We start from the raw sequence: 25,507 nt of genomic DNA, 5'->3' as shown, positions 1-25,507 counted from the left end.
GCTTCTAACACAACGAGGGAGATTCGCGGTGAAAAGCAATGAAGCTTACCACCTGACAATCACAAAAACAGTCATAATCTTTGAGGGCATAACCCGGCTTTCTGAGCCGGATGATTGTATTGCAAAAGTATCACCCCATGACCCCAGCCATCGTTGGGCCGGGAGAGTAGAGAAAAGCTGGCGCGAAAAGGACGCAACGAGAGGCTGACAGCCAGTCGTCCACCAGAATAGCGAGACATCGTAACAGGAGCGTCGCCTGTTCACGCGCAGAACGAATAAAGAAACGACAAGGTATAACTTCATAAAAAAAAACACCACGGCCAGAAAACAGACAACAAGCATACTGATACGCGAAAACGAGCGGCTGTATGAATGAAATTGGCGAGAATGTGATTGCTTGAGTACCTGTCAACCTGGCAGAACCCAGCGGCGTGGGACGAGCAGGAGAGAGTCTCAGTTTTCGCTGCACCTGGGCCAAAGGGAATACCCGAGGAAGCCTGAACCGGACCCACGCCATGCCACGACACGAGAAGCATGCTACGCCTAGGCACACTCCTGGACCGTCGGAAGAAACCTCGCGAGATGCGAAAGAGGGCTTCGCGGGTGTCCCGTCATTGCCGGCCTGCCCTTAGTGGGCGACGCAGCCTTGTGATTGGGGACGGCGTTTGCCGACGGGGTGGCAGAAGATGGTGTGCGCCGGGTTGGCGATGAGGAAGACGGGCCTGCAGACAGTCGGATGGTTTGTCGAGTCTGCGAGGCGCCAGCAGGCCCGTCGGATTGTCAATCGATACCGTGCTGCTTCTTGAGCTGAGCTAAATTCTCCTTGCGGGCATCGAGGTCCTCTTTTGACCTGCCCATCTTCTCTGGCTGATGGTATAGAACTGGAGGTGGGGAGAAAAAAAAAGGATATGTCAGTCTCGAGTCAGCGCAGAGAGAGGATGCGTGATGTAACGCGAATCAAAACATAATGCAACACTTACCCACGAGGTAGCGGTTCTGGAAATTGTAGCCGTTGAGCTTGTCGCAGGCTGTTTTTGCATCCATCACGTCTTCATAGACAACGAAGGCGGTGCCCTTGGTGTTCGACGCGATGCCCTGTCGCACTTGGCTATACGAGACAAAGGAGTTGTCAGTTCAGTTTCTTGCAAGCTGCTCGGGTACGAGGCTAATGATGAGGACTCGGGCAGCCATGGACGATCTAGCGGAGGAAGACTATAATGATAGAAAAGAGATGGCAAAGGAAATAGCGGGCATACCGAATAGGGCCGAACTTTCCGAAGAGGTCGAAGAGCTCCTCGGGAGTGACGTTGTAGCTTAGATTCTTTACGAATAAAGCTCTGCGACAAAGAACATGGGCAGTTAGCAGATATTCCCCATAGCGTTGCCGGGGACGAGGGCGCGGGTCCGGGCAGGAGGTGGGCGTCGCGCCTCGGGGCGGCGGCGATACGAGACACGATCGATGACGGACGGGGCGGTAGAGCGGCAGGCGGAATTGAAGAACTTACCGGTTGACCTCCGGGGCAAGCTTGCCGGCTCGACTCATATCTTGGCGACGGGTTCCGGAGGCAGTAGCACGTTCGCAGTCGAAAAGAGAATGTGGTATGATGCCGCTGGGGATGGCGAAGGGGGGTACGAAATGGGTTGTAAATGGTGAGAGCAGGTTGGAGACAAATGGCGAAGGGAGCCGGAAGGTTTAGGTGGATTGGAGAATTCAGGCTGGCGAGGGTGCCTGGCCTTTCCTGCCTGAGCCACATCAGCCCGGGCGTCAGTTGACGCAGACATGCTGTTTCCGGGAGTGGAGAACCCAGCGACAGTCACGTGGCAATGTTCAATTGCCCAGACCCACTGACGCGCCACGGGTGGTCCCTGTTGCACTGCGCGTTGTGACTGCATACGCCAGGCCATCGACCCAGGGCGCGAGCGCCTGGCAGCTTGTGCAAAAGAAGATTTACCTCGACATGTAGGTTCTTTATCCTGCCATCCGAAATGTATCACCATTCTACTTCGAGACAGGTACGGCAGATTGTAGGTACCTCTGCTATATGAATCGCCTTGCCCAAGGCGAACGGACCCAAGCCGTAACAACGGAACCATAATCTGTGGCGCAGGTGCCGAGCTCCGTAGCCCTCGCCTTCTCTCTCTGGGCTGTTTCTCTTCCCTTCTGAGCCTCTTTGCGGAACTCGCCATGCATGTCTGGTTCGTTTTTTTTTTTGCTTTTCTTATTTCTTTTTGTGGCAGTTGGCATAGGATTTAGCCCGGAACATGCACACTTGGAACAGTAAACGGATACTCGGCTCGGAAGGTCGGCGATTCGATGCAGGCACGTCGTCTCAATGCAGGTACCTGCCCCATGCGAAGCACAGAAGTGACCTAGGAACACATGGGCAGAAACGTAGGAGGCGAAAAAAGAAAAGGTCCATAGATAGAGAAGTTGAAAGGCTCTTCGGCTACCCATGTGCATTAGCCTACAGCGTGCAAATCCTATCGTTGGAGACCCAGGTGGGTTACGGTTTGATGGCTTCATCTCCTCACTTTGCGGTTCTTTCCCATTCCGCCAGCGGACCCGGCCAGCTAGACCCGATTGACTCGGCGTCTCCAGATCTGTCTCCACCAGCCCGGGCCAATCGTTGGCAGTCCACTGTTGCCTTGGGTGCTTGGCAAGTCAAGACCAGCGCGCTGCTGGCTGCTCCGCTCTTGATTGGGGGCTTGTTGTCACAACCCACCACCACTCCTTCAGGCCCCAGCAGTCCTCGCCAAGACGCTGCCCGCACCCATGCCCCGGCAACAAGCCCCTAGCTTCGGAGCCTGACATAATAACCTCACTTCCGACAACGACCGATGATTGTTTATGGCCTCACTCTTCCACACGACGAGCCAATCTGAACTCGCACCCCTCCTATCACTGGAAAGGTCGCTCGCGGCCTTCTCCCACTCAGTCTGTCTAATCTCCACGGGTTGCCACCTTCGCCGCAACTGCCCCGAACGCACCTCCCGCGCCGGCTTCGGTTTTTTTGCTCGTCGCAACAAACACCAATGCCTTCGGCCACTCAGGAAGAGCCCGTGTTCCACGCCTCCAAGAAGAGGAGGAGGGATGACGACGGCATCTCCGGCCTCGACGGCAGCCTCCATATCTATGACGGCCTCTCGTACCGCAAGCCGCTCTTCTCTCCCGATGGCCTCGCCTCTCGCCAGTTCCAGACCCCCGACCACGTTGCTCGCCTCCACTATGTCAGAGCGAGCGATGCAGCGGCAGATGTGTCTCGATCCGAAGAGCTCGTCTCGAACCCGTTCCTAGCCCGAAAGGTGCTCCCCGCCATCGTCCAGCCAGCAAAGAAGTTCCGACTGGACGACGACGCCGGCTGCCACAGTCCCGGTCGGGACCAACGAAGGCCAGTGGCTGCCCCGCACTCGCGGAACCATCAACTACACAAGATAGAAACAACAACAACATCAGCAGCAGCAACAACACAGCCGGCGAGGACCTCATCGGCTCTCGCGCCATGTCATGTCTGTGCGCGCAGGCCTACCAAGAAGTCAGACCTTGACTCGTTTGCCGACTGCCAGGGATGCCGCTCACGGACCTGCTACGTCTGCATGCGCGAGTGCCTGGGATGGGGGGTTAACGACCCAGCGTTGGGTAACAGTAACCGCACACAGCCGTCCTCGTCGTTCCGGATGGAGGATGCTCCGGAAAGCCCCGTGGATGACGAGGCCGGGAGCAGAGATAAATACCCTGTCTGGGCCAGGGGCGGGGGTGGCCACCGGCAGATGGTTTGCAGCCGGTGCTGCGTCGAGCAAGGTGCCGATGGGGATGTCATTTGTCTGGGTTGCTTGCAGCACCGGTGATGTTTGTCTTCCGGCCACCAACGTTTAGAGAACACACGCAGCCGACATACAAAGCCGACACGCTCATCATCGGCCAACTCACGGGCTAAACAACCCCCACAAAACGCCACCGATGTGGACGTCGACCACCACCACCAACATCGCAACCGAGACTCGTGGTGGCCATCCCAGGGCCTGTGTCATGATACAAAAGCGAATCATGAGCCACGCCGATTTCTTGACCGTATTTGACCACCAGCTGCCGGCAAATTGAACGAACCCACGAGCGAGGAGCTACCACTGCGCTCCTTGTGCTTTGGATCGATACGGGGGCATCCCGTCGGGCCTCGCACACAGTATATAGATTAGGTAGCTTGCGTGATTTACAGCACCATCCATGGTCACCGTCACCACATGCGGCCGCTAGTCCCCACGTCGGAGGATAGCGAACCACAGCGCCCGGCGGGGTCATTTGGGAGCACCTCGGGCCGCGAGTCTAGTACGAGTGCTTTGGGGCGTCGAGCTCCTGGCTGATCATTGGAGGAGGGTTGGAGAGGAATGATGTGTGGAGGATCGAGCACCTGAGCGTGTCGCTGAACGCCAGCTTCATGCTGTTTGGAAACCAGGGAGATGGGTTGTCATCTGGTCACAAATTTAATGGGCATTATGAGTAGATGATTAATAAAGGGTATAGGGGAGGCAAGCTTCAGAGACACAGAGTGCCTTGGGGGTTGTTGGGAATGATGGAGCATTGTGATAAGCAACGCAAACACGGCTTGGGAAACAAAACTGTCAATCTTGCCAACACCACTTTGGACGACCGTGCATCATCATAGTACAATTCCTGCGCTAAACTCCAGGCGCTGTTAAAGTTGATCATGGCGCGCGTGTCTATCGCATAGAGACCCTGGCTTTATCCCGTCAATGAGTGCAGCTTTCTAGAAATTGGTCAGAGCCAGCCACGCCGAAGCAAGCCCCGTCTAAACTATCAATACACCTGGATTTAACGACAAGCCAAGCGGTGACACCGGTGCCCACCTTTCCATGCAACTGACCTGATTACCTATACCCCAGCTTAGTTGTACTGCATGTACGAAGCAGTAGAGTTGAACTTCAGGTTGCCCTTGATGACCTTCTCGACCGCGCTCAAGAAGTCCTTCTCGGACGCAACCTTTCTCCTTGCCCGGATGGCAAACATTCCAGCCTCGGTGCACACGCTGCGCAGCTCAGCGCCCGTGGCATTGGGGCAGAGCCGCGAAATGAGCTCCCACCGGATGTCGCGCTCGACCGACATGCTCTTGGCGTGAATTCTGAGAATATTGGCACGGCCCTCAAGATCGGGAAGGGAGAATTCGATCTTTCGGTCGATACGGCCGGGCCTCATCAGGGCGGGGTCAAGCGTCGACGGCCTGTTTGTGGCAAACATCACCTTGATGTTTCCGCGGGCGTCGAACCCGTCGAGCTGAGTGATAAGTTCCAGCATGGTCCTCTGCACTTCATTGTCGCCACCAGCACCGTCGTCGAACCGAGCGCCACCGATGGCGTCGATCTCATCGAAGAAGATGATACAGGCCTTTTTCGTCCGAGCCATCTCGAACAGCTCTCGAACCATGCGGGCACCCTCGCCGACATACTTCTGAACCAGCTCGCTTCCGATGACACGGATGAATGTGGCGTCGGTTCGGTTTGCGACAGCACGGGCGCAGAGCGTTTTTCCAGTACCTGGGGGGCCGTAGAGCAGGGCGCCCTTCGGGGGGTCGATGCCGAGATTGACGAAGCGCTCGGGCGAGAGAAGGGGCATCTCGACAACCTCGCGGAGCTTTTCCACCTGCTCCTTGCAACCGCCAACGTCGCCGTATGTGACATCGGGCTTCTCCTCAACCGTCATCATGGTGACGCTCGCATCGATCTTGGGCGGTAGTGGAAGGAGGATCTGGTATTTGTTTCGGTCCACGCCGACGCGCATGCCCTCTTCGATGTCGGTCGGACTAACGCGCTCGCCGAGCTGGACGACGAACTTGGCGATCTGCTTGACGTTGATGACGTACTTGCTCTTGGAGTCGTCCTTGTCGTCCTGGATGATCTTGGTACACCTCGCAACCTGGAGCGGCTGCTCCTCCTGCATCCGTTGCCGGTCGGCGGCGACATCCCACAGATGTGGCGGGGCGAGCCCTGTATCGGATTCCTGCGAAGCCGTCGCGTCAGTGGCTGGAGACAGAGCGGCTGCCCAGATGTCGCTAGCACGTCAGCGTTTCCAGCGCCGGGACTGACCTTGACTCCAATCTTCTCATCCACGCTCTGCTGCTTCTCCTTTATTTGTTGTTCCAGCTTTTTCAGCGCCGCTCCATAGGGCGCGGCGCCATATGTCTTGAGAACCTGGATGTCTCTGTGTGCATGTTAGCTACCGAGGCGGCTGCGCGGCGGGGCCGGTAGGCGAAACGGACTCATCTGATAGCGGAGTGATCTTCTTCTCCTCTATCTCGTCGTCGGCGAACTTCTTCTGGAACTTCTCCCAATTCTGACCGGTGGCGGAAGGCTGTATGGCGATACGTGAGCCCCAAGAACACATTAAGGGATCCACCATTGACGGGCGGCATGGAGATGACCTACCATTATGTCGTGGGCGATATAGGGAATTCCGAGCGTGTTCGGTGAGGGGTTGATTCCAGATCAAGATGGGAGTGCCCTCTTTTGTTGGTTGGTTTCCGGGTCCCGTCGTCAACGCTCTTCTGGTGTTGGCCGGCGACTGGGTGAGGTCAGTTGGGGGTGGGTGGGCGGAGCCGTATGAGCTCCCTCAGGTCGGCAAGGTAGGTGGTATCGCTGGGACCAGGCAAAGGCTATGGCGGGCAGCCAGATCTTCGGGGTGGACGGTCACGTGCAATAACTTGCTGGCTGTCGCCTCGGGTGGGAGTAGAAAGGCGTGGAAAACGGCGGAATCTACTGATTTATGTGTTGGTTAAAATGTTCAAAGAGCTAGGTGATTTAGGTTGAGTACTGGAAGCGCCGGATTCGCAGACCGATGAGGCGGTTGAAACCTGACATTGCCCAGAGCAGCCAGGCGATCTGAATTTCCACGCATCCCAGGTTCACCTACCTGAACGCGACGCACCGCACCTGCCTGGCCGCTAGCGGGTCCGACAGCAGGGGACCTGTAGTGTACTTGACCAGCCAACACTGGGCAGCCTCTATTTTAGTATACACTGTGTGGGGATGCACCTCATCCACATTCCCACTGCAAAATGACAATTATGCACAGTGCGGTATATGTTCTGGAGCTCCGTTTGCTAGCCCTGGGAGAACCTTTATTCGAGCTCCTGAAAAAATGGGTGCGGCGGGCACGACACTGAACTGCCAGCCCACCTCATCTACTAGCGGGCGGTGGGAGCTACAAAATCTAGAACCCCACCAACATCAACATTGAAGCAGCCTCTGCCGCTTTCGACGACGCCGCCGGACCAGGTCACACCCCTTGCTCCAGGACCACACCACCTGCTGGTAGCCTGCACAGTTGTTTCGACCATCTTCTCCCGTGTCCGTATCTAGCAGAAAGTCCATATCGCAAAGATGGCGACCGCTGCGCCAGCTGGAGCAGCCACTTCCAATGCGGCGTTCCGGGTATGCACAGAGTGCTCGTTGCAGGCAACCCCAGCCGATGCGTCTGTCCCCCACGAGCTAACCGCTGCCGCGCTTGCCCCTTATAGGACAAGGAGAAGCCTATGGCAGTGCGCTCCTCCAACATCGTCGCCGCTCGTGCCGTCGCCGACGCCATCAGGACATCCCTGGGACCCCGCGGCATGGACAAGATGATTCGTAGTGGCAAGGGCGAGACCATCATCACCAACGACGGCAGCACCATGCTCAAGAGCATGTCGGTCATGCATCCTACCGCCAAGATGCTGGTCAATCTTTCCAACGCCCAGGATGTCGAGGCCGGCGACGGTACCACCTCGGTCGTTGTCATCTGTGGTAGCCTTCTCGGAGCCGCAGACCGGCTGCTCAGCAAGGGTATCCACCCCTCGGTTATATCTGAGGCCTTCCAGAGGGCTGCCGCCGCCTCGGTCGATATCCTACACGATATGTCACAGCCCATTGCCCTCACCGACACCGCCGCCCTGCTCCAGGCCGCCAACACGTCTCTCTCCTCCAAGATCGTCTCGCAGTACTCGGGCCTGCTCGGTCCCATGGCTGTGAACGCTGTCACCAAAACCATCGACATCAAGACGGCTGACAACGTCGATCTGAGGAACATTCGCATAATAAAAAAGGTCGGCGGAACCATCGAGGACAGCGAGCTGGTCGACGGCCTCGTCCTGACCCAGCCCGTCCTCAAAAACGCAGGCGGGCCCGTCAGGATGGAGAAGGCAAAAATAGGCCTTATCCAGTTCCAACTGAGCCCGCCCAAGCCTGATGTGAGTCTGGGGCATAGGTCCCGTAGCTGGAGTGCGGACTTTGACTGACTCGACACCCCTCAAAAACAGATGGAGAACTCCATCTCGGTAAACGACTACAGGCAGATGGACAAGATTGTTAAGGAGGAGCGACTATATCTCCTGAACCTGGTCAAGAAAATCAAGAAGGCCAAGTGCAATGTTTTACTGATCCAGAAGTCCATCCTGCGCGACGCTATCAACGACCTTTCGCTGCACTTCCTCGCCAAGCTCAACATCTTGGCGATCAAAGACATCGAGAGGGACGAGGTCGAGTTCATTTGCAAGTCGACCGGCTGCAAACCGATCGCCGACATTGACTCCTTCACCGAGGACAAGCTCGGCACCGCAGATCTCGTTGAGGAGGTACAATCGTCAGGCAGCCGAATGGTCAAAGTGACGGGTACCAAGTCGGCAGGAAAGACGGTGAGCGTCGTCGTCCGTGGCGCCAACTCGATGATCCTCGACGAGGCGGAGCGGTCTCTGCATGACGCCCTGTGTGTCGTACGCTGCCTGGTCAAGAAGAAGGCCCTGATAGCGGGAGGCGGCGCAGCCGAGATTGAAATTGCGGCTCAGCTCTCGCGCCGTGCCCGCGAGCTAACGGGGACCGAGGCTATTTGCTGGAAGGCCTTCGCCGATGCTCTCGAAGTTGTGCCCACCACCTTGGCCGAGAACGCCGGACTCAACAGCATCAAGGTCGTCACGGATCTGAGGCACCGCCACGAGCTAGGGGAGAAAAACGCCGGTGTGAGCATCAAGTCTGGCGGTGTCAACTCCAACATCGCCAAGGAGAACGTGCTCCAACCTCTGCTTGTTAGCACTAGTGCCATTGAGCTCGCGGCAGAGACGGTCAAGATGATTCTTAGGATAGACGACATCGCTCTGAGCAGGTAAAAATTGGCGAGGTTGCTTTTTGGCCAACGCTTCTTTTTATCACGCTTGATGAGTGGTATTTTACTTAGAAGGATTCTAGCAGGCCCTGCAAAGAAGACGGGCTGAAGCCCAATTCGAAGTCGCTTGAATCTACAATTGTCCTTATACAAGGCATGAAGGGACAGCAAGCGTGATGCTGTCTTACTGTGCATGTTGGTATCTCGGCTTTGCGACTGATGGTTATGTTCGGCCCGCTTTCCGGTCAGTTATGGCTGATTGCTTAACAAACAAGCGTCGATACCAGCTCCGTTGGGTTTTTTTTTTCAGCGCCGCAGGTGAAGATACGGTGCGAGGCTGGTTTTGACAAAACAAATCGAATGCCTAGGTCCGAAGAGGGTGATTCCTGCAAAGCAGCTTTCCTAATTACCAGGCATTTTTCTTCCTTTACCTCATTTTTTTTTTTCGTGTTTTGTGTCTGTTCAACGTGCTTTTCCTCGCTCCTGAATACTTGAAACTATGAGCCAGGTTGAGGTGATGTCGTTGCTTGTGACCCACTTGAATTTGTGGAGCATGAAGGTACCTGGTCGATCACATTGCCTCCAATTCCAGCACCATGGCCACCTCCTACCCATCTTCACCATCACTTCCACATCCGCATTTTTGTTCTCTGCGCATACCCGAAACACTATGGCGCCGCCGACCCAGGGCCCTCCCCGTCTAGGGGACAAAATCCGCCAACTTAAGCAGAAGGCCGAAGAACTAGGCATGAGCAGCGATGGCCCGCTCGACTTCGAAGAGTACCTCAGGCGGAAACGAGAGGCCGACGCCGCATCCTCGAAACTCCGCTTCATTCCCAAGGCCAAGAGACTTGAGATGGAGCAGGCCCAGAAGGCCCAGGAAGAAGCCGACAGGCAGCGGAAGGAGGCAGAACAACGAGAGGCTGCTCGTCGCCGACAAGAAGCACAACAATCGTCGTTGCCCGGTTCGCGCGCGACCGGGAACTCCAAGAGAGAAGACACTACGAAACAACACAGCAAGGCCGACAAGCGCTCGTTTGAGGAGCTAGAGCAGGAACGGATTCGGCTCAAGTACATGGGCCCAGAAGTGAACCAGAGCACCTTCTCGGCGAGCAAGAAGAGGAAACGCGCAACCGCGAAGAAGTTCAAATTCGACTGGGACTCGGATGAAGACACTAGCCGGCCCGACGACGGAAAGGGCAACCAGCACCACAACATTCGATACGGCGGCTACGGCACAGACGAGGAGGACGAGAGGGTGCAAAGACAGGCCGAGCTGACTGAGAAGATGGACCCGGTCCACGGCAAGGAGCGCGCAAGGGGGATGCTGGAAAGCCACGAGCGCGCGAAGGCGAGTAGGAACCAGAACGCACTGGCGAAGCACTGGTCCGAAAAGTCGCTGGAGGAAATGCGCCAGAGAGACTGGCGCATCTTCAAGGAGGATTATGGTATTGCTACCAAGGGCGGTCGGATCCCCAACCCCATGCGGAACTGGCACGAATCGAAGCTCCCAAAGGACTTGCTCAGAATCGTCGACCTGGTCGGCTATACCGACCCGACCCCGATCCAGAGGGCTGCGATCCCGATCGCGCTCGAGAATCGGGACATCATCGGAGTTGCCGCAACCGGCTCCGGAAAGACGGCAGCCTTCTTGCTTCCGCTGCTTGTTTATATCCAGACTCTGCCGCCCATTGATGAGCGTAACAAAAACGACGGACCCTACGGCTTGATTCTCGCGCCAACACGAGAGCTGGCGCAGCAGATCGAGGCTGAGGCGATGAAATTTGCAACGCAGCGTGGGTACACGGTCGTCAGTCTCGTCGGTGGTCATTCGATAGACGGCCAAACCATTGCACTACGCAACGGTGCCGAGATCATCGTGGCTACACCCGGCAGATTGGTGGACTTTCTCGTGAGCCGCAAGCTGGTTCTCTCGCAGTGCTGCTATATTGTTCTGGATGAAGCCGACCGAATGATCCAAGACGGCTTCGAGGAGTCTCTGACGACAATCCTGGATGCCCTGCCAGTATCCAACGAGAAACCCGACACAGGCGATGCGGAGGACCCTAATGCGATGTCCATGTACCCCAGCTGGGAGCATCAGCTGCCTTACCGCCAGACTATGATGTACACGGCAACGATGCCCTCATCGGTCGAGCTCCTTGCTAAGAAATATCTGAGGCGGCCCGCCATGGTCACGATCGGAAACGCCGGCGAGGCAGTTGATACGGTCGAGCAGAGGGTAGAGTTTATTGGTGGCGAAGACAAGCGCAAGAAGAGGCTGCAGTACATCCTCAACTCGGGCCAGTTCCGGCCCCCCATCATCGTTTTCGTCAACATCAGGCGGAACTGTGATACAGTGGCCAAGGAAATCAAGGCAATGGGCAAGTCTGCAGTCACGTTGCACGGAGGCAAGTCTCAGGAGCAACGTGAGCTGGCGCTCAAGTCTGTGCGTGACGGGAAAACCGAAGTTCTGGTCGCGACGGACCTGGCTGGGCGTGGTATCGACGTCGCCGACGTTTCTCTGGTCATCAACTTCAACATGGCCACAAATATCGAGTCCTACACCCACCGCATTGGTCGTACAGGACGTGCCGGCAAGAGTGGTGTGGCCATCACGTTCCTAGGCAACGAGGATGCGGACGTCATGTACGACCTCAAGCAGATGATCTTGAAGAGCTCGATATCCAAGCTTCCGGACGAGCTGAGGCGGCACGAGGCGGCACAATCCAAACCCACAAAAGGCGGTGGTGGTGGAAAGAAGGACAATATTCTAAGATGAGGAGTGAGAGGGTAGTAATCTTGTAGGAATAGAGCCACACAGGAGGTGCGCAGGAAAAATGAGACCGCAACGTGACAGGTGAAGAACGACATGCTGCACTACCGAGTCCAGATTCGTCTCCATATCCAAATTTGGCCGTACTTGATAGTGCCTTGACATGGTAGGTCGGTCGATGCCCGAGAATAGAAGGTTGCTTCCACGCTCACTGTAAAAGTCATGCACATGCAGAAAGCCGAGGGACGGATTAGGCACAACCCCAATCAGGCCTATTACGTGTGCGCTGTGCAACACTTGACGCACCCTCGGGCGGTGGGCCTCGGGTCAGAGTGTACCCGCGAATATTTCCCAGCTGGCTCAAGCTTCGATGGCGGTGCCCCGCCGCGGCCCAAGATTGATGCCAATCCGCGCGGCACACCTAGGCTGCTGATGCATCTCTGGTCCCGGCCATGGGCCCCATCAAAAGCATTTGATCTGATAACTCAAAACCGAGGTTTCCGCCACAGGCCCAGAAAAAAAAAAGCGGTAACTGGCAGCCGGCCGGGCTCTGCGCTGGTTGCCCGCAGAAAAAAATAACTCTCAAGCACCTACCCAGGAAACTCTCTCTCTTCGGGACTGGTATAAACTGCCGCCCCAGCCCATCCCTGAACCCTCAAAAGTGGGTAGATTACCCATCCTCGTTTCCTACCATGCTCCCCGAGCTTTCCTCCCAGGTCACTACAGACCCTTAGCCGCCGCCGGGCACTCTAGCTTCCGCTAGAGCGGGCCTTTATGGTCCCAGCTGGAGACCCAACCCATCTCGCGCTCTGACTTTCCCTCTGCTTCTGGCAGCACTCTCGTCCCCCCCGCCATGGCATCCTCCTCCTCGCTCAAAGTCGAAGCGCACATGCCTGCCGAGCTACCTGCGCTTCAGGCGCCCCGACGCACAGCGGCTGTCGAGGCCGTTGAGGACATGCTCTACGGCTCCGTACGTCTGACCTAACCCTGCCTTAGCGCGCGCGCGGCCGCGGGGAGGTCGCATCGACATTGGCCTTGTAAACTGGCAGCCACTGACGTGTGCGCTCTTCCTCGTTGGAGCTATAGATTGCCGGCATCGTGGGAAAGTACATCGAGTACCCGTTCGACACGGTCAAGGTCCGGCTCCAGTCGCAGCCAGACCACCTTCCGCTCCGGTACACGGGACCCCTGGACTGCATCCGCCAGTCCCTGCGCGCGGATGGCGTGCTCGGGATGTACCGCGGCATTACCGCCCCCCTCGTCGGGGCCGCCGTCGAGACGAGCAGCCTCTTCTTCCTTGAGCGCATCGGGAGGGAGCTCATATACAGGTCGGGCTACAGCCCCAGGGGGGCGGAGCTGCCGCTGCCGGCGCTGTGGCTCACGGGGGCCTTCTCTGGCGCCTTCACGTCCTTCCTGCTCACGCCCATCGAGCTGGTGAAGTGCAAGATCCAGGTCCCCGCGACCGAAGCCGGGGCCGCCGCAACCCCGCCGATGAAGCCGCTCGCCGTCGTGAGGAATGTCTTCCGCCACGAGGGCCTCGCCGGCTTCTGGCACGGCCAGATGGGCACCCTGATCCGGGAAGCCGGGGGCAGCGCCGCCTGGTTCGGCAGCAAGGAGACGACGAGCAAGATGATGCGCGACTTCAACCTGCGCGCCGCCAAGACGGAGGCCGAGAGGGAGTCCATCAGCGCCAGGCCGCTGCCCTTGTGGCAGCAGGCGGTGGCGGGGGCCTCGGCCGGAATGTCGTACAACTTCCTCTTCTTCCCGGCCGACACCGTCAAGTCGAGGATGCAGACTATCGCCATCGGCCAGTCGGCCGCCAAAAGGACCTTTTGGAAAGAGTCTGTTGCCCTTTGGAACCAGGCCGGCATCAAGGGCTTCTACCGAGGCTGTGGCATCACGGTCGCACGTGCCGCCCCCAGCTCAGCCTTCATCTTTATGGTGTACGACGGTATGAAGACGTATATTCCAATATCTTGACTAGTGGACCTACGGAGCTCGGTGCCTAGCCCATCTTGTCTAGGTCGTTGGCCGCCCTCAGGCTCACCCGGTATCGGCAGTCTGGCGGCTGAGCCTAGAGCTACATGATCTCTAGAAATACGAACAAGACTGGATGGAGTGTTGGGGTTAAAATGTGGCGTTTGAGATTTCTCAGGGGTTCAGCTCATTTCTGGACCCATTACTGGATAGACAAGAGCCCTAGTGGGGCACCGCATCGGGATAGACGGCGCAAGACAGGCAATTTCTGTGATTTCTGCTACTGTTTCTAGTTCCTGGATTTCTGGTTATAGATAGGCTCAGTGCGTGATGAGAGAGTTGGCGAAGTCATGAGACTTGCAGATCCCATGGCCCAATCGAAAGACCCTGACATGTTTCCAATGATCCTTGTACATAAAATGTTCTAACTAGCATTACTAGTCCTTGGAAACCTCCTTATCCTTTAGATCCCAATCGTTCAGGTGGGCGGCACCAACGCACAGGTAGGTGGCGTAACTGAGCCAGGCCACGTAGGGGGCAAAGCACCAGCCGGCAACCTTATCCACGGAACCCCAGACGTAACAAAGGTACCCAGTAGTCCCCAGGAGAGCCACGATGTCGACCGTGGCCTCGACGGGCCGCTTCAGGCCGAAGAACAGCGGCATCCAGGCCAGGTTGAGCCCGAGCTGGACCGTGTAGAGCGTGGCGCCCTGCTTGGTCATGCGGATGTGCTCGACGGAGCTCAGCGGCCCCAGGCCCGTGCTGACGGCGCGGTGGGCGCCGTACCCCATCAGGCCGTACAGCACCGTCCAGGCCGGCCCGAAGACCCAGGCCGGCGGGTGGAAGGGCGGCTGCTTGAGGGCCATGTACTTCTTCTTGGTCTTGGAGGCTGGTGGGTGGGGGGAAGAGCGAGGACGACGACGGTCAGTTGGGACACACAAGCTCTGCATTTGCACGACTTGACGAACAACGGGGGACACTCACGCCGTGTGCTGAATCCGACAAGGGTTCCCAGTCCGACTGGGAGAAGGATTGAGGCTGCCGGGCTGGCGAACACCTCGTAGGGTAGCGTCAGGCGCGGGATGTAAGTTGTCATTTTGGCCGGCTCTGAGGACAAAGATAGGTCGGAGGATTGGACAGACTAAGCTACCGTCCTACCACTGGTATATATACCACAGAGAAGGTGGATATGTACCTAGAGGTAGATAGGTAGGTGGCTGGGTGGACCATTAATGCAGGAGGGATACGGAGGTGGGAGCATGCGCGGCAAGGTCGGATCGGGTCGCTCGAGGCAGTGATTTAGCTAACACGCCGAGGTGGGCTTCAACGGAAGCTTATGACGACACCAGACACCACTTTCCTCCTGGAAGCAGTGTTTTTACCAGGGGTTTTTCTTTTTACGAACCACAGTTTAAACTGCACAAGCAGCTACATAGCGTAGAAATTTGTACCTGTTTTAATGGCATCTATCTGCCTAGGTAGGTGTACCTGGATTGGTATCTTCTATGGTGTCTTGGCAGGTTTCTTTCCCTGGCTCTTAGACGTTGTCCGTTTGGCGGAGAGTCGCACGATTAGGTATTACTCGGGGGTTGTGCGTTGTGGACTCCCTCTAGAGAGGGGGCGGGAAACCCCCGATTTCTGAGAAAACCTCGAGCCACCCGCTTAACACTTTTTGCAGTGAATTAAGTGGGAAATTGATAAAAAGAGCATTAGCCCTACAACCAAAGAGGTTATAAAAGATCGATTAAAAGGTAAGCAAATGTAAATAATATAAACTCATATATTTTCCTTATATTTTTTAGCTATAATACTTAAGCTGAAGAAAAAGAAATACTGAATAAAAAAAACGAAAATGTACAGTATATATACAGTATATACGTTTGTTTGTACAGTATAAATAAATGTAAGAAAATAAAAAAATACCGTTGTATTCGCTATAACCTATATATAATACAGTAAAAGATATTAAAATAATAAAATAAAATTATATATAAAAATTATTAAAATAATATATAAAATTAATAATAATAAAATTTATTAATTAAGCTTTTTTTTAACGTTAACATTTTTTTACTGTATTGTATATAATTAATAGTAAATAAAATCGTATTTTTTTAAACTCATTTATATCGTACCAATAAAACGTATATACTGTCCATATACTATATATTTTCCTTTTATTCCCACTGTGAAAAGTGGCTACAGGTTTTCACAAAAATCGGGGTTTTCCCGCCCCCTGTCAACGGGGTCCACAACGTACAACCCCGAGTAGCCGGCAACATCAGGCAAAGGTCTCCCTCCGTCTTTTGGTGAGCTCACGTGACCAGATACTACAGGGATGGCTCGTGCTGGTTCCCTGGCTGATGAGCGACAAAGTGGACCCAAGCTCTGACCCATGTGGCTGGCACGCTGGCTGACACGACTCGCCAGTCGGCTCAGTGGTGCAGCCGCGTCCAGCTCGCAAACTCGCCATCCCCGATTCGCCGCCAACCAAGCACCTTCTTTGTTCGCGTGCGCGAGGGATTCCGAGGACGTCGCCCTTTGTCTTTCGCTCTCGGGTCGTTCTACAGTTGGGACCGCGACCGAAACGCTTTTACCGAGAGCACTTCGTCTCTCCGGCATCATCACGATACAATTGTTCGTCCCTCCTTTTCCTACCGCGCCTTATCCTTCTCTCTCGCCGGCCTCGGCTTGTTTGACTGCTTCGCGCCGCACGCTTCTCCTCCCACGACCTCGCTCCCCTCTGTCCTTGGCCCATCTCCATCCGCGCCCATCTGCCTCACTCCTCATCTTAAGTCGTTAAGCTGCTCTGTCTGGTTCCGCATCCAAGTACTTGTCTACTCATTGGGATCCGCGCATCTCTTGCTCGCTTGTACCGGCGGCCTTCACCAGCTTTTATCTCCAAGCCCTCACTGCCCGCTTTCTAATTATTCCAAGTCGCTTCTCAATGTCTCGAATTTTATCAATTCAAACACCGACACTCCCCCGTTCGAAGATGGCTTGTCTAACGGCAATCATGAGGCCAAACATTAGGCTCATCGTTTCTCCTAGACACCGGCAGGCACCTGGAACCACATAAGCAAACAGACAATCAAAAGCCGCAGTCTGAGCTATAAGAGGTGTCACCTCTCACACCTGGTCACTTGCGGCCCGTCGCCATCTCGGATCAGCTACACGGACGAAGTAGTCCCAGGACGACAAGTCGAGATGGATTCGTACATCTACCGCGACTCTGCGCGTTCTCCAGGCGACAGAATCTGGAGCAGCCGTGACGATCCTAGAGTGAAGGAAGAACGCGACTCATTTTACCGAGGCAGGTCGCCTGGTAAGTCCCGCCCGCCTCGCGAAAACGCCTCACTCTCCTAGCAGCACCCAAACACTGGCTCGGATTGTTCTTCTAGTTGTGCTGACGAATTGCTGCGTTTCTTTCTAGGCCATGACCGTGCTCGTCGCTCCAACAGGTCAAGGTCCCCTCCACCCGTCGACCGCTACGAACCACGCAATGGCGGCAGAGTTCGCGATGAGTACGCCGCACCCCGTGATCGAGAGCGCGATGACCGCCGTCGCGTGCCCTCTCCACCCGCAAATATCGATCGCTATGTCCCCGGTCAGGCTCCTGATGCGGCCCCGGCGCCCGTATCTGCCAACAATCCTCTGCCCGACCCGATCAAACTGAACTACCAGGTCGGATTCTCGTATTTTGGAGAGTGGTGGAGAGCGCAAGAGAAGATCAAAGAGGAGAAGGAGCGGGCACGCACTGGCCGCCGCCGGGAGCCGGAGCGCCCGCGTGGCGTGCGCGAGACCCAGGAGGAGCGCGACGCCGAGAAGGCCAAGATCCAGGCCGCCTATGACAAGTACAAGGAGGAGCTCCAATCCAAGATGGCACAGACCTTTGTCAGGCAGCACAAGGACGAGCAGTGGTTCCGGGAGCGTTATGTTCCCGAGGTGCGCGATCCGTTGCGGGTGCAGCTGAACGAGTTCCGCCGAGGAGCCTACAACCAGTGGGAGCAGGACCTCGAGTCTGGGACGTTGGATGAATTCAGCTTGGAGGGCATGCCCAAGAGTGATGGCAACGGTCAAGGGGGCATGGTGGAGAAGGAAGAAGGGGAGGCGACCGCCGCGAACGAAGTGCTGGGCGTGGGCGATCTAGTCCCTGTGAGCAGCGCCGAGGTCCGGGACGAGAACCTGTATCAGCCGACTCTGCTCATCAAGACCATTGCACCCAGCGTAAGCCGCCAGAACCTGGAGGCCTTCTGCAAGGAGCATCTGGGCGAGGACGAAGGCGGGTTCAAGTGGTTGTCTCTGAGTGACCCGAATCCTAGCAAGAGGTATCACAGGATTGGCTGGATCATGCTCCACCCTGCCGCCGAGTCCGCCGCGACGATTGACCGGGTTGACCCCAAGGAGGAGGATATCGACATGGCCCTCAAGTCCCCGGTGCTCGTGTCAACAGCGGAGAAGGCTCTGGATGCTATAAACAGCAAGACTGTCAAGGACGAGGTTCGTGGCGATTTTGTATGCCACGTGGGCGTGCACAACCCGCCAACGAACCCTCGCCGGAAGGCACTCTGGGATCTGTTCTCAGCGCCTGAGCGTATCGACAAGGACCTGGAACTGGTCCGGCGCCTGGTCAACAAGTTTGAGGAGAGCTTCGGCTCCGACTTCAATGCCATACTCAGGGTCGAGGAGAAGGTAGAAGACCTCAAGAACTCGGGCCGCTTGCAGGTGATTACCTCAGCCTCATCGTCCAAGAAGAAGATGAAGAAGGAAAGGATGCTCGGCCTTGATGAGGCAATGGACGAGGGCGAGCAGCCAGAGGACCTTGGAGAGGATGATGACGAGGAAGGCATGATTGACGATGAGGAGGGCGACGATGAAGACATGGTTGCCAAGAAGAAGCACCTCGATCTCCTCATCGAGTATCTTCGGCGTGTCTTCAACTTCTGCTTCTTTTGCGTCTTTGAGAGCGACTCGGTCCACGAGCTGACGCGGAAATGCCCGGGAGGGCACTTGCGCCGCCCGCGGACCACTCTGTCGTCGGCCGGGCGAGCCGTAGCGCGCGCGAGCGCACTCGGCGAGCCATTCCCCGTGAAGAAGCGCGTTGAGAATACCGAAGGCGAAGAGGGCGAGGTGCCGAGCGAGGGCGACCGCAGGTTCCGTCCTACACTCACCAAGGCTGAGCAGCAGCTCCAGCGGGCGTACAATTGGGTCAAGACATTCGAGGACAAGATTTTGCAACTACTGGAGCCAGAGTCTGTCGACATGCGCAAGGTTGGGGGCAAGCCCATCGACGACGCCGTCGATGAGGAGCTCGTCAAGTTTGTCAAGCAGGAGGACGAGCACAAGTGGCGCTGCAAGGTTCCCGAATGCGCAAAGTTGTTCAAGGAGGACCACTTTTGGAAGAAACACGTGGAGAAGCGTCATGTGGAGTGGCTTGACAAGCTGCGAGAAGAGGTGAGCTATTCCAGACCCTGCAAAAATAAGAAGCGAGGGTGAGGAGGACACGCGAACTAACCTGGGCGTCTTGCAGTTTGAACTCATCAACCGCTACGTTATCGACCCGTCCCATATCGCGCCTTCGCGGACGGATGCCAACTCCAATGGGCACTTTCCACCTGCCAACGGCCAGACGCCGACGGGAACGCCCCGTGGTTTCAACCTGCAGAACTTCACTATGAACAACATGCTTGCCATGCCCGGCTTCGGCATGCAAGCCGGCTTCCCGCCCAACTTCCTGGCCGCAATGCCCGCCATGTCGGCCTGGACCCCGGGCGGGGCCGATGACCGTTCAGGGGGTGGTCCCATCAGGCGTGGCGGCCCAATGGGCGGCAACCGTTTCCATAACAACCGCGCCAGTCCCTACGACAGACGCCCGAACCCACGCTGGGGCCAAGACGGCGTAGTCAATGGCATGATGGGTGGCCGTGGTGGCAGGAGCTATGGCGGTGGCCGCTGGGGAGACGGCGCTGGTGGCGGCGCCGCCGTTGGCCCACGCGAGGCCATCCAGGGCCGATCCATCAAGAGCTACGAGGACCTGGATCAGGTCTCTGGCGGCGGCGGCGGCGAGCTCAACTACTGAGCTGGAAGCACGGGCTGTTTTTTCTACCACGAAGCAATCGTTCAACATCTTTTCTTGTTTTCTTCTGCTCCTCATCTTCCATCTTAACCCTTTTTTTTATCCTATCTCATCAAAAAGACGAAGAAAAAAACCGGCTTTGGGCGTTTTGGGTTCTTGCCATCATCTATCTTATCCCTGAGCAACTGCTAATGCCTCTGTTTTGTCTGATGTACCGCCTATGAAGAGTTCTCGGATTAACAGGTGCCATCACGCCTCCAGGAGAAGAAGTGCGTTGGAGAGGGTGTACAATTAGCGTGTATCGGTGGAAGGGAGATCTGCCACGATTAAATTGACTTGTGCTTTGAAACTCTTGATCTGCCACCATTTTCAGTGTCTGATGTCTGTTCGTGTCGATGTAGATACACATCCCCCACCCAATTGAATCAGCCTGCCAGCCCCACTCGAGGTGGATCGCGGCGACGATTGGAGAAAGTTTGAAGATTGGAGCGCCCACTGAGGTCACCAAGAGAGACCGAATTCGCATTGAGCCCGGGCTTCTTGCTGGAGGGAAGCCGCAATCGACAGCGCCTGTACAAATTTTGGGCCCTCGGCGACGAGACGAAAAGATGGCCAGCAAGGCGGCCTCGTACATCAAGCTGGCCCAGAGCCTCCCGCCGCGGCTGCAGGTGTTTCTCGCCCGCTACCCGCCGGCCTCGATCCTGCCCGCGGCTGCGCCGGCGGCCGGCGAGGGCGAGGGCGAGGGCGAGGGCGCCACGGCGGCGCCGCCGCCGCCCCCCAGAACCATGTACCAGGAGGCGACGCCGAACCCGTTCCTGCCGACCAAGCACCCCGTCACGAGCCAGTGGCACAACCCCGTCTACTCGCTGAGGCGGCAGGCCGAGCTCGTCAAGCTCGCGCGCGAGAGCGGCGTCGAGGAGCTGTTGCCCGCGGGGCCCAAGGGAGGCGACGAGCGCCTGCGCCACCGGGTCGAGCACGGCCTGCGCGTCAAGGGAACCGGTGTCGGGCAATCGGTCAAGGGTCACATTCACGAGAGGCACCTCGTGTCAAAGTACGATTTCTCTGTCCTTCGGGGAGGCTTGTTGGGCCTTTTGATGCCTTTTTTTGGAAGAAGTAATGGAAAGCTAACCTCGTGCTTCTTTCCCCTCAGAATGGAGAAGAGGAGAAAGGCTATGCGCGACATGCCAAAGCTCATCTCGGAATGGAAGAGGGTAAGGTCCCAACGGCGTCGGGGAGGCGTTCCCCCTCAAGTCAAGCGATTTATGTATGCTAACCCTTACTTTTTTTTCCAAACAGGTCGGCAAGAAAAACTGGACCAAGTTCCCGAAATAAACATGTTCAGGCTCCTGGCGCAACCATCATCGCTCGTGTATATAAACTGTACCGACGCTCCGGCACCGACGAATGCGTGCCGCTATCCGCACCTAGCTAGGAGGGTGCTCATGAATCAATGCGACCATCAAGTAGCCCACAAGCCTGTGGCGCCGACCTACGTAGGCAGTAGCCCCTCCTGCCCCCCTCGTCCACATTGTGATTGCGTGTAAGCTCGACCCCCGCGATCGGGCATTTGGAGGACCCGAATAGCCTTGCTTACGAATCCTCAGATTTCTATAGTCGGCATGTGCCTATGTGAATACGATTATAAACCCGGTCTAGGGCTTGGTTTATTATAGCTGCGCCCGTAATTGCCTACTTAACTTTGGTGGCTTATGGACTGCGGATGTGTTTTGAAGCTTGTTCTGTCTGTCTTTGCAGATCCTGCGTCTTGTCTGATTAGATTTTTAATTTGCTGTAAACTAGGTGTTCTGTGTTGTGTGTTCTTCAATCACCAATTACCATGTTGAATATCTTTTCTGTATTTGTAACTTTCTTCTCCTTTTCCAGATTGAGCACAAAATTTCCCTCGTTATTATTATCTACAATCGGGTTACAAGAAGAAAAAAAAAAAGTTGACCCGCTCTCACTCGCGAGCAAGTAAATGACGGTCATGACACACGGCCCGCTGCCCGAGCACGCAAAACCATGGATGGCCCCGAGGCGGCGACGCACTACCAGGTCCTGGGCGTGTCCAAGCAGCTCCTCGACAACGCCAAGGATGCGCAGCCGCTGGTGAGGCTCGCGTACCGCAGGGCCCTGCTGCGGCACCACCCAGACAAGGCCGCAGCAGCAACAGCAGCAGCAGCCGCATCATCCTCCTCGCCCCCACCACCACCACCACCACCACCACGCAGGCCACAAACCCACGTGCCCGGCGGCCCCGGCCCCGGCCCCGGCCCCTCCCCGCCCCCGCCCGCCTTCACCGTCGACCAGATAGCGGCGGCGGCGGCCGTGCTGGCCGACGCGCGGCGCAGGGGCGACTACGACGCCGCCCTCCGCGCCCACAACCACAACCACAACCACCAGCAGCAGCAGCAGCAGCAGCAGCAGGGCGGGGCGGGCGGCGGCCAGGCTGACTTCCAGACGGGCATCGAGACCCTGGACCTGGACGACCTCGGGTTCGACGAGGTGCGCGGCGTCTGGTTCCGCGGCTGCCGGTGTGGCAACGAGCGCGGCTTCGAGCTCGCCGAGGACGACCTCGAGCCCGCGGCCGACGCCGGCGAGCTCGTCGTGGGCTGCCGCGACTGCAGCCTGTGGCTCAAGGTCCACTTCGCCGTTGTGCTGTAGCAGGATGGCGGCAGCGGTGGTGGTGGTGGTGGTGGTGAGCGGTGAGGACCAGCATGCGGCCACTGCTACTGCCCCATGAAGCAGCAGCCCAACCCCGTCTTGGCTCTGTGACAGCAACCTGGTGGGTTGGCTGTCCCTGCATGAACTAGGGGAACAAGCGGAGGCCTGCAAAAATACTGCTGCTTGGCACACATCTACACAACCATCTGGCCGAATCAAGCCTAGACACATACATAGGCTAGAATAGGCAGTATCAATATGATTGGGAACCAACGAGTTTACCCAGCTTGCCCGACAGAAGGCGTGGGAATACGAGGATAGATAGGCTTGCTGTGCTCTCTTTTCTCGCCTCGATCGCATAATCATCACACCAACGCAGGCCCGGAGCAAATCGACAAACAACGAAGCACCGTTACGCCTCTAAAAGGGATGGCATGATGGGAATCGGAATTTTGGGAATTTATTGTCCAGGCGATCCTTCCACAGCATTAGAGTCTAAAAAAAGAAAACAAGCAGTCTGAATGTGGCCTCCAAAATGCTCGTCTTTTTATCCGTTGCTGGATGAATGGAAGCGCCCAAGTCTTTATCTGTGTATTCGCATGAGTGAGGGGGAAAGAGAGGCAAGATAAGTAAAAAAAGATGACAGGGCTCCACGGGAATTCTTCCAGTCCACACTCCAGAGACACCATTTTCACCGGAATTTCAACCAATGAATTGCTGGCCGCGACACCAGGGATTACGAATCTTACTCGGCAGCCTTCGGCTCGTCCGCAGTGCCGGTAGGCTCAGCCGCTTTCTCCTCGGCAGCCGGGGCAGCCTCGGCATGACCAGTCGAAGCCGTCGGCTCGGCCTCGGACGAGGTCCAGAGCGTCTATAGTCGTGGACATTAGTACAAGGTTTTCGGGGAGTTGCGGGACCTATAGGGCCAATGGGACGTACCAGGTTGTCGCGGAGCAGCTGCATGATGAGGGTCGAGTCCTTGTAGCTCTCCTCGCTCAGGGTATCAAGCTCTGTTGGGTCAAGGTTTCGGCGTTAGTCAAACGAAGCTCTACGGGACGAGAGCGCTCCGGCCTGTCCAAAAACACGCAAATATCAAGACTGACCAGCAATGGCATCGTCGAAAGCCTGCTTGGCAAGATGGCAGGCCTGGTCGGGGGCGTTTAGAATCTCGTAGTAGAACACGGAGAAGTTCAGGGCGAGACCAAGTCGGATGGGGTGAGTGGGAGGCAGCTCCGTCTGGGCGACCTCGGTGGCAGCCTTGTAGGCCTCGAGCGACTTGTCTGCGGAGTCCTTGCGCTTGTCGCCAACAGCAAACTCGGCGAGGTACCGGTGGTAGTCGCCCTTCCTGTTGGGATTCCCTTGGGGTTAGCGGGTGCAAAATAGAAGCGGAACTGAACAGAGGGGGGAGGTGAATCATGGTTGTGTACGAACATCTTGTGGTAGAAGACCTTGGACTCTCCGCTCTTCGCCGAAGGAATCAGGTGCTTGTCAAGGACCTCCAGGATATCCTCGCAGATCTTGGCGAGCTCAAGCTCGATCTTAGTGCGGTACTCCTTAATGAGGCCGACCTGCGAAGAGTTGCCCTTGGACTCCTCCTTCTGCTCGATCGAGGTGACGATCCTCCACGACGCTCGGCGGGCGCCAATGACGTTTTTGTAGGCAACGGACAGAAGGTTCCGCTCCTCCACGGTCAGATCGCGATCCTCCGAGGCAACGATCTTCATGTTCTCAACCATCTCTGCGCGGCGCCGATCGTCAGGTTCTCTCGATTCCAATGCTGGCCGCAATAGCGGTGATCTGGGACGATATTGGGGCACCCACCCTCGTAGCGCTCAGCCTGCTCGGCGAGCTTGGCCAGGTAAACGGCATCTTCGTGACCCATTTTGTTGGTTTATGTGATCTGCGGATTCTCCATGTCAGCAACCGGCGGTGGGGTTGATGTGCGTGCTCGCCAGAGTCTCGCGGCATGGTTGATTCTTCCGCCCGAGCCCAGGCGCGAAAATAAAGGTACATAGAAAAAAAAACCCAGCAAGGACTGAAAGCGACTCAGCGCGCGCGAGAGACGAGATGGCGGGCGAGGGCAAGGCCTCAGATGCGCCGTGCGCGATGAAATGGCAGCCAGGTGGCCGGGAAAAAAACTAGGCGTGGAGGGGGCTCAGGCGTGATCGGTGGCCGCATAAAATTAGGGTTGGGAGATGCGCATACCGGGATGGATTGTGGGATATCGGTGTCGGATGGAATAACTGCTCTCAAAAGGCTAAGTTAGGCGTGTTGGTATTCACAACCACGAAGGCGATGGGCGGTAAGTATCTAGGGGCGCGGAGGCGTTGCAGTGGAAGCGGGTGGATAAGGTGGGCTGGGGTTGTTGAGAGTGGAAGTCGGCAGTGATGTGGAAGGGCGACGACAGCACGGCATGAGGCCAGGCAGGGCCAGCGCTGCTTTGATTGAGGGGGGGGGGCCGGCTGGCGAGTGGGCGCAGGCGCGATGACGACAGAGGGTGCAACAAGGCGAATTGGTGGCCCAGGGCCGAGGCGGGAGCAGCACATACCTTCCTCGCAGGCAACGGAACGGCGCGGTCAGCTGGCGGGCACGAGGGCACGAGGCAGGAGGGCGAAGCCGGGGAGGGCGGGCAGGCAAACAAAAACACACCTTGGACTTTCTGGCCGAGCCACGGATTTGCGTTGCGAACGAAGGGGAGAGGCGGGTTTTGGCTGTGTGTTGATGGAGGGGAATTTGAGGGAATGGATTTGGGCTGGATGGATTTGATGGGAGGAGTCGCACCTAAACATGGCCAGCGGTCGCCTGCCCCAGTGCGTGCGAGCCCCGACTTTTAGGGGCTTGCCGCCCAGCAGCAGGGCCGACCAGCAATTGG

At 56.8% G+C, this 25,507-nt stretch overlaps 13 protein-coding genes across 13 annotated transcripts; 7 read left to right on the top strand and 6 right to left on the bottom strand.

The window, feature by feature from the left end:
- Positions 1-130: 130 nt before the first annotated feature.
- On the bottom strand, positions 131-517 carry GGTG_01601 (hypothetical protein; the record flags this gene model as incomplete). Its single annotated transcript, XM_009219368.1, has 1 exon — positions 131-517. One exon carries the CDS (start codon positions 515-517, stop codon positions 131-133), a length of 387 nt encoding a protein of 128 aa, XP_009217632.1.
- A 263-nt stretch (positions 518-780) lies between these two features.
- GGTG_01600 (pre-mRNA branch site protein p14) lies at positions 781-1,543 on the bottom strand (the record flags this gene model as incomplete). The annotated part of the gene is made up of 4 exons (XM_009219367.1): positions 781-881; positions 981-1,108; positions 1,257-1,337; positions 1,506-1,543. The coding sequence occupies 4 exons, from the start codon at positions 1,541-1,543 to the stop codon at positions 781-783; spliced, it is 348 nt and encodes a 115-aa protein (XP_009217631.1).
- Positions 1,544-2,718: 1,175 nt separating this feature from the next.
- Positions 2,719-4,661, top strand: GGTG_01599 (hypothetical protein). The gene has a single exon (XM_009219366.1). The coding sequence runs from the start codon at positions 3,034-3,036 to the stop codon at positions 3,844-3,846; it is 813 nt and encodes a 270-aa protein (XP_009217630.1). The 5' UTR covers positions 2,719-3,033; the 3' UTR covers positions 3,847-4,661.
- Positions 4,441-6,928, bottom strand: GGTG_01598 (26S protease regulatory subunit 7). The gene is made up of 4 exons (XM_009219365.1): positions 6,436-6,928; positions 6,270-6,361; positions 6,097-6,211; positions 4,441-6,010 (listed from the first exon to the last, which is right to left on the bottom strand). Exons 1-4 carry the CDS (start codon positions 6,436-6,438, stop codon positions 4,901-4,903), a joined length of 1,320 nt encoding a protein of 439 aa, XP_009217629.1. The 5' UTR covers positions 6,439-6,928; the 3' UTR covers positions 4,441-4,900.
- A 227-nt stretch (positions 6,929-7,155) lies between these two features.
- GGTG_01597 (T-complex protein 1 subunit delta) lies at positions 7,156-9,287 on the top strand. The gene is made up of 3 exons (XM_009219364.1): positions 7,156-7,440; positions 7,527-8,234; positions 8,304-9,287. Exons 1-3 carry the CDS (start codon positions 7,390-7,392, stop codon positions 9,144-9,146), a joined length of 1,602 nt encoding a protein of 533 aa, XP_009217628.1. The 5' UTR covers positions 7,156-7,389; the 3' UTR covers positions 9,147-9,287.
- A 479-nt stretch (positions 9,288-9,766) lies between these two features.
- On the top strand, positions 9,767-12,182 carry GGTG_01596 (pre-mRNA-splicing ATP-dependent RNA helicase PRP28). The gene has a single exon (XM_009219363.1). The coding sequence runs from the start codon at positions 9,813-9,815 to the stop codon at positions 11,922-11,924; it is 2,112 nt and encodes a 703-aa protein (XP_009217627.1). The 5' UTR covers positions 9,767-9,812; the 3' UTR covers positions 11,925-12,182.
- A 201-nt stretch (positions 12,183-12,383) lies between these two features.
- GGTG_01595 (amino-acid transporter Arg-13) lies at positions 12,384-14,376 on the top strand. The gene is made up of 2 exons (XM_009219362.1): positions 12,384-12,888; positions 13,005-14,376. The coding sequence occupies exons 1-2, from the start codon at positions 12,772-12,774 to the stop codon at positions 13,896-13,898; spliced, it is 1,011 nt and encodes a 336-aa protein (XP_009217626.1). The 5' UTR covers positions 12,384-12,771; the 3' UTR covers positions 13,899-14,376.
- GGTG_01594 (translocator protein) lies at positions 14,145-15,060 on the bottom strand. Its single transcript, XM_009219361.1, has 2 exons — positions 14,880-15,060; positions 14,145-14,784 (listed from the first exon to the last, which is right to left on the bottom strand). Exons 1-2 carry the CDS (start codon positions 14,989-14,991, stop codon positions 14,333-14,335), a joined length of 564 nt encoding a protein of 187 aa, XP_009217625.1. The 5' UTR covers positions 14,992-15,060; the 3' UTR covers positions 14,145-14,332.
- An 853-nt stretch (positions 15,061-15,913) lies between these two features.
- On the bottom strand, positions 15,914-16,520 carry GGTG_01593 (hypothetical protein; the record flags this gene model as incomplete). Its single annotated transcript, XM_009219360.1, has 3 exons — positions 15,914-15,968; positions 16,031-16,081; positions 16,156-16,520. 3 exons carry the CDS (start codon positions 16,518-16,520, stop codon positions 15,914-15,916), a joined length of 471 nt encoding a protein of 156 aa, XP_009217624.1.
- Positions 16,175-20,313, top strand: GGTG_01592 (arsenite resistance protein Ars2). The gene is made up of 4 exons (XM_009219359.1): positions 16,175-16,532; positions 16,929-17,220; positions 17,329-19,349; positions 19,426-20,313. The coding sequence occupies exons 2-4, from the start codon at positions 17,103-17,105 to the stop codon at positions 19,972-19,974; spliced, it is 2,688 nt and encodes an 895-aa protein (XP_009217623.1). The 5' UTR covers positions 16,175-16,532; positions 16,929-17,102; the 3' UTR covers positions 19,975-20,313.
- Positions 20,314-20,579: 266 nt separating this feature from the next.
- On the top strand, positions 20,580-21,303 carry GGTG_01591 (diphthamide biosynthesis protein 4; the record flags this gene model as incomplete). The annotated part of the gene is made up of 3 exons (XM_009219358.1): positions 20,580-21,022; positions 21,122-21,182; positions 21,268-21,303. The coding sequence occupies 3 exons, from the start codon at positions 20,580-20,582 to the stop codon at positions 21,301-21,303; spliced, it is 540 nt and encodes a 179-aa protein (XP_009217622.1).
- Positions 21,304-21,993: 690 nt separating this feature from the next.
- Positions 21,994-23,210, top strand: GGTG_01590 (hypothetical protein; the record flags this gene model as incomplete). The annotated part of the gene is made up of 1 exon (XM_009219357.1): positions 21,994-23,210. One exon carries the CDS (start codon positions 21,994-21,996, stop codon positions 22,633-22,635), a length of 642 nt encoding a protein of 213 aa, XP_009217621.1. The 3' UTR covers positions 22,636-23,210.
- GGTG_01589 (14-3-3 family protein) lies at positions 23,067-24,517 on the bottom strand (the record flags this gene model as incomplete). The annotated part of the gene is made up of 5 exons (XM_009219356.1): positions 23,067-23,506; positions 23,575-23,645; positions 23,739-23,980; positions 24,067-24,373; positions 24,457-24,517. The coding sequence occupies 5 exons, from the start codon at positions 24,515-24,517 to the stop codon at positions 23,381-23,383; spliced, it is 807 nt and encodes a 268-aa protein (XP_009217620.1). The 3' UTR covers positions 23,067-23,380.
- Positions 24,518-25,507: the final 990 nt, after the last annotated feature.

This window comes from Gaeumannomyces tritici, assembly GCF_000145635.1.
Source record: "Gaeumannomyces tritici R3-111a-1 unplaced genomic scaffold supercont2.1, whole genome shotgun sequence".
In the NCBI taxonomy this organism is placed as follows: domain Eukaryota; kingdom Fungi; phylum Ascomycota; class Sordariomycetes; order Magnaporthales; family Magnaporthaceae; genus Gaeumannomyces; species Gaeumannomyces tritici.
This window is presented reverse-complemented; position numbering and strand designations above follow the sequence as displayed.

What these genes read in the sequence shown, in the direction of transcription:
- GGTG_01599 (XM_009219366.1), top strand. Translation starts at nt 3,034, where the DNA reads ATGCCTTCGGCCACTCAGGAAGAGCCCGTGTTCCACGCCTCCAAGAAG.
- GGTG_01598 (XM_009219365.1), bottom strand. An exon ending in ATCACTCCGCTATCAGATGA is followed by an intron (nt 6,212 to 6,269) that starts GTCCGTTTCGCC and finishes ACATGCACACAG; the next exon opens with AGACATCCAGGTTCTCAAGA. An exon ending in ATGAGAAGATTGGAGTCAAG is followed by an intron (nt 6,011 to 6,096) that starts GTCAGTCCCGGC and finishes ACGGCTTCGCAG; the next exon opens with GAATCCGATACAGGGCTCGC.
- GGTG_01597 (XM_009219364.1), top strand. Translation starts at nt 7,390, where the DNA reads ATGGCGACCGCTGCGCCAGCTGGAGCAGCCACTTCCAATGCGGCGTTC. An exon ending in CTTCCAATGCGGCGTTCCGG is followed by an intron (nt 7,441 to 7,526) that starts GTATGCACAGAG and finishes TGCCCCTTATAG; the next exon opens with GACAAGGAGAAGCCTATGGC. An exon ending in TGAGCCCGCCCAAGCCTGAT is followed by an intron (nt 8,235 to 8,303) that starts GTGAGTCTGGGG and finishes CCTCAAAAACAG; the next exon opens with ATGGAGAACTCCATCTCGGT.
- GGTG_01596 (XM_009219363.1), top strand. Translation starts at nt 9,813, where the DNA reads ATGGCGCCGCCGACCCAGGGCCCTCCCCGTCTAGGGGACAAAATCCGC.
- GGTG_01595 (XM_009219362.1), top strand. Translation starts at nt 12,772, where the DNA reads ATGGCATCCTCCTCCTCGCTCAAAGTCGAAGCGCACATGCCTGCCGAG. An exon ending in AGGACATGCTCTACGGCTCC is followed by an intron (nt 12,889 to 13,004) that starts GTACGTCTGACC and finishes TTGGAGCTATAG; the next exon opens with ATTGCCGGCATCGTGGGAAA.
- GGTG_01594 (XM_009219361.1), bottom strand. Translation starts at nt 14,991, where the DNA reads ATGACAACTTACATCCCGCGCCTGACGCTACCCTACGAGGTGTTCGCC. An exon ending in TGTCGGATTCAGCACACGGC is followed by an intron (nt 14,785 to 14,879) that starts GTGAGTGTCCCC and finishes CCCACCCACCAG; the next exon opens with CCTCCAAGACCAAGAAGAAG.
- GGTG_01592 (XM_009219359.1), top strand. Translation starts at nt 17,103, where the DNA reads ATGGATTCGTACATCTACCGCGACTCTGCGCGTTCTCCAGGCGACAGA. An exon ending in TTACCGAGGCAGGTCGCCTG is followed by an intron (nt 17,221 to 17,328) that starts GTAAGTCCCGCC and finishes GTTTCTTTCTAG; the next exon opens with GCCATGACCGTGCTCGTCGC. An exon ending in TTGACAAGCTGCGAGAAGAG is followed by an intron (nt 19,350 to 19,425) that starts GTGAGCTATTCC and finishes GGCGTCTTGCAG; the next exon opens with TTTGAACTCATCAACCGCTA.